The sequence below is a fragment of the Helobdella robusta genome (genome assembly GCF_000326865.2).
Source record: "Helobdella robusta unplaced genomic scaffold HELROscaffold_1, whole genome shotgun sequence".
In the NCBI taxonomy this organism is placed as follows: domain Eukaryota; kingdom Metazoa; phylum Annelida; class Clitellata; order Rhynchobdellida; family Glossiphoniidae; genus Helobdella; species Helobdella robusta.
This window is the reverse complement of record NW_008703570.1, coordinates 10159382-10170565: the sequence shown is the minus strand read 5'-3', so window position 1 is coordinate 10170565 and position 11184 is coordinate 10159382. Positions and strand designations below refer to the sequence as shown.

At 32.8% G+C, this 11184-nt stretch overlaps 2 protein-coding genes across 2 annotated transcripts in view; both read right to left on the bottom strand.

Annotated features, from left to right (window-relative positions):
• Positions 1-2089: 2089 nt before the first annotated feature.
• Positions 2090-3718, bottom strand: HELRODRAFT_159456 (hypothetical protein; the record flags this gene model as incomplete). Its single annotated transcript, XM_009011340.1, has 1 exon — positions 2090-3718. One exon carries the CDS (start codon positions 3716-3718, stop codon positions 2090-2092), a length of 1629 nt encoding a protein of 542 aa, XP_009009588.1.
• A 2395-nt stretch (positions 3719-6113) lies between these two features.
• Positions 6114-11184, bottom strand: part of HELRODRAFT_93529 (hypothetical protein) — a 6971-nt gene continuing 1900 nt past the window's right edge. The window contains exons 5-11 of the mRNA XM_009011339.1: positions 11120-11175; positions 10496-10701; positions 9889-9963; positions 9181-9283; positions 8673-8782; positions 7814-7918; positions 6114-7076 (exon numbers count right to left, since the gene is read on the bottom strand). Of these exons, the coding sequence (XP_009009587.1) occupies positions 6842-7076; positions 7814-7918; positions 8673-8782; positions 9181-9283; positions 9889-9963; positions 10496-10701; positions 11120-11175 (890 nt within the window). The 3' untranslated portion in view covers positions 6114-6841. The remainder of the gene's footprint in view (positions 7077-7813; positions 7919-8672; positions 8783-9180; positions 9284-9888; positions 9964-10495; positions 10702-11119; positions 11176-11184) is intronic.

The window sequence follows — 11184 nt, the reverse complement described above, 5'->3', positions numbered from 1 at the left end:
TGTCATCATAAACACCGTCTTCGTCATCATCGTCGTCATCATTCATAATCACCATCACCATCATCGTAGTCATCCTCCTCCTCCTCATCATCATCATCAGCAGCATCAACACCAACACGCAAACAAATAATTTTAATGGGCTTTCTTAAACAGCATCCAGCAAAGATTAAACTCCAATACCTTCTATTTCAATATGCATGCCAACCAACTCACGATCCAACCCAACAACCCATGTACACACATACATGTATGTTCATATCTGTGTGTGTGTGTGTGTGTGTGTGTGTGTGTGGTGTGTATGTGTGTGGACTCGTTACTTATAAAGCACAGAGATATATAAGCAAAATTATAAACCAGTGAAAATTAAAATATTAGGCTACACACAAACAAATGTATACAAAAAAGAAAATAAGACGAACATTCCCTTGAAACTCATACATGTATAGAAACATAAAAACACACACATACATACATAAAGAAACATAGGCTCATGGAAACACGATCACAAACACATGCATACATACGCACACACACAGCCATAAAATCTAGATGAACGTAAAGATAAAATTTTAATGACGATTTCACTGGAACAGCATGATAAAATTGAGATGAAAACAGAGAAAAATAGAGAAAAAAAATGACTGACTGGCTGAAAAATCCAATTATGCCCGGATACGGAATTTTGTTATTTGCTGTCGTTGTTCACTTAATACCCAGAAACAAACGAACATGCATACACTGGCATTACACAAACAATTATACATTACATGAAACCCGAACAAACCTTAACGTGATATAAACCACAAACAAACGTGTACACATCATACAGCCCATTTTTAATTAAAAATCACGATTTATAAGAAACATTCACGGTAATCACAGCAACAACAACAGCAATAACAACAACGATAACAATAAATAGTATAATTGAAAACAATTTTCTACATTCAGCCAATCCTAAGTACAAACAAACAGGCAAACAAGCTCTCAAACTTTCACACAAGAAGGAAAGCAACAAAGTCATACTTTCGTAATTTTTAACCCCCGATAAAAATTTGCAACTCCGTCATAATTTTAAACGTGAGCGCGCACAACGAACACGCACACACAAGCGTAAAAATATTTCCGTATTGTCAATCTAAATATATGTATTTAAAAAATCTCCCTCCCTCCCTCCGTCTCTCTCTCTCTTTCTCTCTCATATGTATGTGCTTGTGCGTGCCTACATCATCAATCAAAAAAAAAAAATGAAAAATCTAAATAGCTGAATTTATAATAAATAGACTGAAGTAACTACAATAACAACAATAACAACAATAATAATAATAATAATAATAATGGATGATAAAAATAAAAATAATAAATTTCGGAGCAATAATAATAATAATATTAGCACCAATGGCACAAAAAGCATTAGAAACGTTTGCTAAAATCATCGAATGATGGAAAGATAAAAACACTGACAACACAAGAAAAAAAATTATCAACATAACCACAATGAATGAATGAATGAAAGAATGAATGAGTAAATGAGTGATTAAATAAATGAGTGAATAACAACAACAAAGCTAACAAGAGTCTATCACAATAAGCTATAACGCTAAAAACAAATCTACAACTGTAATTCATATTTTAATGATAATCACAATAACAACAATAACAATAATAATAAAATTAATGATAATAATATAATATTTACATTACATTTCCGTTTATAATAGTAATAATTCAATAAAAGTAATGCCGCTCATATAATAATAAAGATGTCAAAATTAAGATAAAAATTGTCTTAATTGTAAAAAATCAGATATATATCTATCTCTCTCTTTCCCTATCTCTCTCTCTCTTTCTATATATATATATATATATATATATATATATATATATATATATATATATATATATATGTGTGTGTGTGTGTGTATAATTATGTACAAATGTGCATTTGCGTAAGCCCCATTAGGTGTTCTGAATAATTTGTGAGGTTTCGAACAAATCAAACAATGAATGGCCGATTAGCCAATGAACAATTGTATGTATGTGTGTGCATCCCATGTGCACGCACATTCGTATTCGTATAGCATTCGTATCACTGAAGAGGAAGAGGATGACGGTAGTGACCAGAGCAACCACAGAGACGACCAATGAGAACATCAAGTTCGTTGTCACATGCACATCTCCAATCTCTCCCTAACTTGAAGTTGTTGATGAACTTCAAGTGGGGTGCTCCAATCTTTAAGACTTCATGCAGACAGATTGAAGGGAAAACTGAATCACCAAAATTATCATCACCTTCGTGGTACTCATCATCGTTATTGCGCATTCTCTCACCCAGTCGATCTCTTCTTTGTTTCTCCATTAACTTTATGCTGATCAGGTTAGGTATGTTCATTTTGGTGATGTTTATGCAACTGCAGTTCTGCAAATCCAGTGATGTCAACGAGTTTGAGGAGATACTCCAGAGTTCCACATTCAAGAATTCGCTCAAATCAGCTTCAACTGTGAGGTGCTGAAGGTGGGGCATGCTGACCAACAACGTATCCAAGTACCTCAGCTCCAGTTTTGTAATGCTGTGTTGACACTTCATAAGAACCAATGACTTCAACTTTTCCAGTCTGCACAACATCCTCACCGACTTCTCCGTCCACTCAAACGGCAAAGTTAGGCATTGAAGTTGATATGCGACCTGTGTGAAGTTGTCAAAGAAAAGATCAAATCTTCTCAATCGGCGTCGTTGTTTCAGAGCAATGTCGTTTTGATTTTCTCGAAAATCGATGTTGTCAAAGTTGATGTTATTGAAGTTGATAACGTTGTTGTGGTTGACATTAATGTTGTTGTCGTTATTGAAAACATCGCCCCTGGCAGCACCAATAACATTGATAGCTTGAGATGATAAAGATGACAGCGATGATGACAATAACAAAGAGGAAGTTGACGACAAGGATGATGACAAAGATGGAGGAGATGCTGCCCGAAAAGCTCTTCTGGTCCAATCGATGTAAGCCACACATAAATTCTCAACATCGATAGAGTCGATGAAGTTGTGCAACATCTCAACCCAGTCTGAGCAGTCAATCAAATCAATTGAAAACTTCAAGCTATGCACGTGTGGCTGGATGCCTGCTATGAAATCAGCAAACTTCCTCAATTTAACTCGATAATTTTTGTAACATTCCTGATTTTTACATATCACAGATAACATTTGGGATGAAGAGTTTGATGACGTGAGAGCATCAGCCTGACTGAGTTTGAAACATCTTGCTGAACACCGACATACGAACTGAATGCTGGTCAGATCGAGTTCTTTCCAGAGAGTTGCATCCATCAACAACTCACTCCAGTCAGAACAAACTTGACGACATTGACCTTTCTGAAGTGTTGTCAGATTTGAAAAGATCTTCAGCTTACATTCCAATGGCAAATCATTGAACGAGGTTATGTCTTTGATGTTGCTGGCTAGGGAGAGAATATTATTCAACTGGGTTAACTCTTTCTGTTGAAGAATTTTATTATTGTTGTTGTTGTTTTTGTTGTTTGTGGTGATGATGTTGTTGTTCTTAATGTTCTTTATGTTGTTGATGTTGCTGCCGGGTTGATCGTTATCTTGAGATGACGTCGACAAGCAGAAGAACCACCTCAGATGGTGGAAGATGGATTTGACTCTGTTAAAGATGTTCTGCTTGATGTTGCTGCTACTGTTGTCTGCAGGTGTTTCCATAACCTAGCTGGAGCAATTTTATGAACAGATCAATTGTTAGTCTAACAGATTAACAGATCAATTATTATTTCTTGACATCATTCAAGAAATTAATCCAAAGATCAACAGCAATAAACACTTTTTTGAAAAACTTTTTTCTTAAAAATGCTAATTGTTACAAATAAAGAAAAAATTCAACAGTAAATCAATATCTGTACCTTAATATATGAGTAATAATTAAAAATGCTTAATCTATAAACAAACTGATAAAATTTATGATGAAAAATAAACTACAGACAATTATTTAAAAATTCTTGTCATGTGGATTCCCATCTAATTATGTGACATATTTCTTGAAACTGGTTGCAAATTAAAATTGTTTAAAAACATATTATAGTATAATACATATTTATATAGTGTATAATAATTATAGAGATATAAATAGCATTTGAATAATTATCTAATCATTATATCAATTTTTGTCTGAATTTTTAATAATTCAGTTGTGCTGATTTTATTAAAAATCAATTTCCTCTTCCTATATCTTATTAAATAGAAGATATAAATGAATAATACGCTAGTTTTTAAACACTGCATACCTGTTAAATCTAAAAACAAAGAAAGGCACAAAAAAAATTTTAAATATTTTTTCTGCTCTTTTCGTTCTGTTTAATGTTAGATAAAACTAAAAGCCTGCATTTAATTAATCTTCATTTTCAAGTGCTTCTGCTGGCTGAGTGATGAAAGAACACTTAAGCAAGAGCTAAATTTATTCCAAAAAACTTTTAAAAAATATATTTTAGCTGAAACTAATAGTTTATACATATATTATATATATATATATATATATAAAGGTTAAATATAAAAACATTCCATAGTTTCCTATTCCAATGCAAATCATTCATATAATAAAAAGAAAAGACAAATAACTTTCATTCATATACTACACCTCTAAATCAAAGGCAATTCATCAAAAATGCTAAACTTAAAAAAAATTGTTACAAAAAAAGTAATAATTTTCATTATTTTATTAATTATTAATATCAAAAAACAGAAAAATTCATTTGTTTAAACTCTTGATTTTAATGCTTACAAACTTATGAAAATTTATTTAATAACTTATTAAAAATAAAAAAAAATATTTTAAGAACAATAAATCAGATTTTAATAATAAAATAAAAAATGTTGAAAAATAAATGAACTTTCATTTAATTTTGAAAACTTTTAAAAACGGAAATAAATAAAAAGTTATTTAATAATATTAAAAATATATTTTAATGATCAATTATTATTAACCTGCAAGCAAAAAATGAACAGATGAAAGAACATAAAATGGAAGAAATACATTTAATTATATAATTAATATAATATATATTATAATAATTTAATAATATAATAATAATTAGTGATTATTAGTCACAAATTCAGCATTGTTAGCAAAAGAAACACTAGCCTGGGAACAAAGGGTTTGCCCGCTTAAATAAAAATCTTATTCTCTTCGTTTGCTTGATCATTCCAGAAATGAAGCAGCATAACCGTCCCTAAATAACTTACTAATCCCTAACTGGTGGGCTGCAATTAAACCCCTAAAATCAAAATTATTCTCGCTTCTTAAAACGACTTTTTAAAGCACAGCTGATTTCGTCCTTCTTGACAGCTGCGAAGAGATTAGCTATCCTGCCGTAGATTTTATATTTAATTTTAGATCAAATGTTAATTAACCTGCCAAGTGAAATGCCCAAATGAAACAAAGTAACAAGTTGTTGAGTGATTGAGGTATGAGACGATTTAAATAAATGTTCTATTTCGTTTTTCGGTTCAGTTTCATCATTATGGAAACTTAATTCATTCAATCAAACGACTCATTTTAAAGCGATTTTTTACATTAAAGTTACCTATTATAAATGATGGCTGGTAATTGTTTTAATTTAACTCAGTCCTACTCACTACTCAGTTGGGCAGAAAAGACAAACGAAAGGACAGGCAACAACAGGTTCACACAGCAAGTTACGAAGGATAGAAAGGAGGGAATCAATCGATCAATTAGTTTATAAGGCGCTATTTCCGCGATGTTCAACAGCGCCCTTCAATGAATTTTGCAAACAGATGTTTCTTGAGATCAGCTCTGAACTTTGTAAATGATAGAGAAGTAGGTAGAGAAAGGGGTGGAGAGTTCCAGAGGAAAGGGCCAGAAAAAGCATGGGCAGATTTAGCAAAAAGAGTGTTTAACACGAGTTAAGAAAAAGTAAGAACAAGAAGGCGATTGTAACGTAAACCGAGGCGTAAGAAAGGAATGTATGAAGGAACAGACTCTCACAGCAAGTTAGAAAGGATAGGAAGGAAGAAAAGAAAAAAGAAAAGAAGGAAAGAATGAATAGGAAGGAGTCAGAAGGAATCGGCAATCGAAAACAATCTGAACATTTGAAAACATTTTATTAAACAACTTTTTAAAATATACCTAAGCACGCAGATGAAAATAATCACGTAATTATCCAATGCACATATACCTACAAACATGAACATCGCACATGCACAAACATGCACATGCACGAAAATGCACAAAAATGCACATGCACACGGAAACGTAAGAGATGCAATGCAAGCAGAGAGAAAGTAGAGAAACAAAAAAAATCAAGAAATTTTACACAATATATATTATAATATATATATATATATATATATATATATATATATATATATATATATATATATAGGACACGTACATATTAATATGATATATGTACATTTACAACAATCTAAACTGATTCACTTAAGGATATAACAAATGGAAAAGCGGCTACCTAACGACCATCAAACGACGATGTAGTCAATGGAAAGATCTATTCTTCCTAATCATAAAGTATCATCTATCTATAACCAATCTATTGAAAAAGCATTATTTATCTTTACTATATATATATATATATATATATATATATATATATATATAACCAATTTGTAAATTTGTGAGTGAGCTGAATATATTGTAAAATAGAAACACAAACTATAGAGTTAATTTGTAATTATCAGAGACAATTATTATTCAATAATGAGGCATTAAACTAAAAAATGGTTTTGAATAATAAGTAGTACACCCAACGTTAAGTTAGGAACAACCTAAACAAAAAGAGGTAGGGACGCATGTCACATGTTCCCGAAAATTCCGGCAAATGTTTTGCGCAGGTTCTTCATCGTGTCCTCGGAATCTTCAAGGTCTTTGGCAACTTCACTTTCCGACATTTGTTGTTGTGGTTGGAATTGTTGTTGCTGGAATTGCTGTTGTTGTTGTAGCTGGAAATGTTGTTGCTGCTGCTGCTGAAATTGTTGCTGTTGTTGGTTGCTGTTCAACATCATTGGAGACTGATGTGCTGCTAGTGTTCTGTGCATTGGATGTATGAGGAGAGAGATGATGATGATGAGGAGGAGGATGGCTGTAATGATGACTGTCATGACGACTCGGATGATAGCAATAATGATGGTAAAGGTGATAATTAAGATAATGAGAATGAATAAATAAGTTTTTCGAAGTAAAATTATTGCGGTTAAAATCATTATAATGATGATAATGAAGAACAATATGACTCTTTATTAAAAAATACTGCACAACTGTCTTAAAGCGCCAAGAAGAAGGTTACTGTTGAACGCAGATAGTGTTCTAGAGGTTTGATTTTGGAACAACATGGCAAAAACCACGACTTGATATGGCTAGTGCGATATTGATAGAATAGGTTGAGGGACGAAAAATGTAATGAGAAGATTTTGCATTTGATACTAAAATAAACTGTATGAGAAGAACTGATGAATAATGATGTAGAGATATTCTGTGGCTTTGTTTGTTGAAAATGAAGCTCTGTGAATTAGTTTTGTACGGATTTCAATATTTGAGGACCATCGAAAATGCTGCAGAAAGATGAGCGATCGTAGATGAGAATTAAATCAAATAACCAGACATCGAGATAAAATAAGCCGTTAACAATTGCTTGACATGCAAACTGTTATGAAAAGCAAGAATTAAGAAATAAAAGAAATTTATAGGACGATGGTGACGATGGCGATGATGGAAAGTTCAAAGAATTTCATTTATTTATTTATCCGGACCATCAATAAAAGACTAACGCATCGAATTCCATCGGCATAGCTGTGGAGGCAGGACTTGGACCTGGAGGACCCGCCATGGGCCGACTGTTCACTACTGACATTTGACTGATTGACGCCGATTTGCTAAAAATTATTTGAAAATATAATTAAGGCTCAATCTAAAAAAAATTTAAGGGTTGTATAATAAATAATTAACAAGGGTAAGATGGATGAAAACATGAACTGATCGATGTCGATGTGAGGTTTGAAAATGAAGATTCATGAGCAACCGACTACACAAACTAGAAAACGATCGTGACCAATTTGCTCATAAAACTCAAATCGACAGAACATGATTGCAAGATGCGCTTCCTTTGATGTACTTGTGAACCAGCAATGCTAAAGTTTGAAGAAACACGCAGTATAATTCAATAATGCTCGAATGTTCAAAATTATCGTTCATTGTGATTGAAAGATTCAAATAAATTTTGATGAAGATGTTGCACAAAAAATAAGCTTCAGACAAAAAATAATTTCATTCAGTGTTCATTTGACAACGACAAGCAATTGAATGTTATTTAAAACTTTTTATGCCAACTGGTAAACTATCAACACCTAAAAATACCTGTCCAACTCTCAAGTCATCAAACGGAATGATAGCTAAAGAAATCGTCTTAATTTAAACAGAATATTTGAACGTAACAAACAGAAGAATTTTCAAAAAAATTCATGCCCCTTAAGCGGGCATGTGCAATCCACCTCCACCACCACCACACGTTCAATTCAATTTTTTATTGAACCACACCATACAATAAAATTTTCTTCACTGGACTACAACTTCTCCGAACATTTCATTAGACCAAATCCCACTGCACCACAGCCCACCACATCCAACTACCTCATTTCTTCCCTGCAGTTAGCTTCCATCTTGTTGATGATAAGACTGGCGATCAACTTCCGGTCATCTTCCTGGGTCTCTCCCAACAGAGGCATCGTGCAGTCGTTGATCTGTTCTCAGTTATAAAGGTGGTCAATCGATCGATCAATCTATCAGTCAATCAATCAATTTGTCAATCATTTAATAAGTAACCTCACTAAATGAAAAAGTCTAGAATTTAAAATTAGTATTATTAAACTTAGTTCTACATCAATAAGCTTGGTATATTTATCGAAAAAGATTAACATAAAGTTAAATTAAACCGGTATGTGTACGTATGCAAATGCAAACACACACAAACACAACACCACACACACACACACACAACACCACACACACACACACAAACACCACACACAGAAAGAGAGAGAGAGAGAGAGAGAGAGAGAGAAACTCACAGAAACGCACTTACTCATTCACTCACACACATAAACACAAACACACACATAAACACAAGCAAAGAGAAAACCTCGAGTATGTATTCATTGCCATCTTTTCCCATGATCGCCTCAATGGCCACCATGTCCAATCCACCAAATAACTCGGAACATTCATCAGCCCACCTTTTATATCTGTGTCATCGTAAATTAATTGGGTCAAGTCAGGATCGGGTTAACGTTGGGCTAATGTTAAGATTGATGGTACGTTAATTACAATAAATATTTTTATTACCAGTACTGTTATCATATCGTCATCATCATCGTCATAACAATTAATTATTATTATCATCAAGTTCATCATAATATATCGTTATCATGATTTAGCCTGGTTCTTATGGGCAAGCAGGCGATGTAATTGCATACAATGGCTGATGTGTGTGTTGTTTTTTGATTTTGACTTTGCATTCTTTTTGCAAACAGATTATCTATCGTCAGATTAATTTTTTTTTTGAGTCTCATTACAAAATTTTCCTTGTTGATAAATTCAGTTTGAAACTCTATTGTATAAAAATAAATGTGATTATTTGGCGAAAAAAACTGGGAGAACAAAAGAAAATACCTACACACTTCACTGGACATACGTTATTGCATTTTATTATTAAATCGGCAATTCAATTTCGAAAAACTTTACTAAAGCCTATTCCGATTATTACTATTATTTTATTATTATTGCCGTTGTTATTATTATAAATGTTTATTATTATTGTTATTATTATCATTATACTTTTTATTATTACCTTTCAGTTGTGGGTATTTGCTCAAGCATAGATGAGCCCGTGTTAACCTTCCAGTTGCCCGATATGGACGTTCTCCTATTGTATACGTACATTGACTGCATCTCAATCGATCGTTTACACAATCAAATATAATTATAGCCATTTAGTTATAGTCATTTAATTATAGTCATTTAATTATAGCCATTTAATTATAGTCATTTAACTATAGTTATTTAATTATAGTCATTTAATTATAATTATTTATACATGCAATTATTAATTAAAAGATGACGGTGACTGAGTTGAAATGTTTAAAGGATGAAATAACTTTTTATTTGGTTGGTAAATAAAGTTAGTTATTAGTTGGAAGTTAGTGAGAATATTCTTGGCAAAATTACATTAATCGCCAATACCGTTGAATGAATGGCTAACACAAAACTAGAAACAGATCTAAACGCAGGAATAACTAATATAAATAAAAAATTAAATAATAATTAAAAATAGTAAAAATTCAACAACAACATTTAATCAATGTCAGTTACGAAAGACTTTTATTCTGTGAAATTTATTCTATTCATAACTGGTGAAAAATTATTTTTTATTACAACGAAAAAAAAAAATTCACTACGTGAATGATTTGTAGGTATCGCCGATCTTCTGTATGTGGATGTCGTACTTGCTGTCAATGAATGGCTCAGTGACGCAGTAACAGCCCGACAACGCCACTAAACTAATTATGTCCTGGAAATCGTAGTGGTTGTCAATCTTCACAGTCCCCAGGCCAGCGTGGGCATGGCCTATTTTCACCACAACTGGAAAGTGGGGTGAGACCAGCTGTTTTTTTTTTTAGGAAAGTGATGTTGGTGGTTGATTGTATTGTAAATGGCTGCTATTTATTTGGAAGATATTTTGTTACGTTATGTGGTTGGTTGCAAATGTCTGTTTTAGGGCTGGCTGTTGTATTTCACCGGTCAGTTAATTAAACCATCATCATCATCATCATCATTGCCACCATCATCATCATCATCATCATTGATATCATCATCAATGCTATCATCATCATCGTCATCAATAAAAACAACATCATCAACAACAACAACAACACATCATCATCATCCTCGTCATCAACAACAACCAACATCAACAACAGCAGCAACAACATCGTCATCAACAACAACATCATCATCAACAACAACACATCATCATCATCGTCGTCATCGACAACAACAACAGCAGCAGGAACATAGCAAACCATCTCTTTATGGTTGGGGAAGTATGTTTGTTCGATGAGCGGGAACCGAGCCCTACCTAAACGTT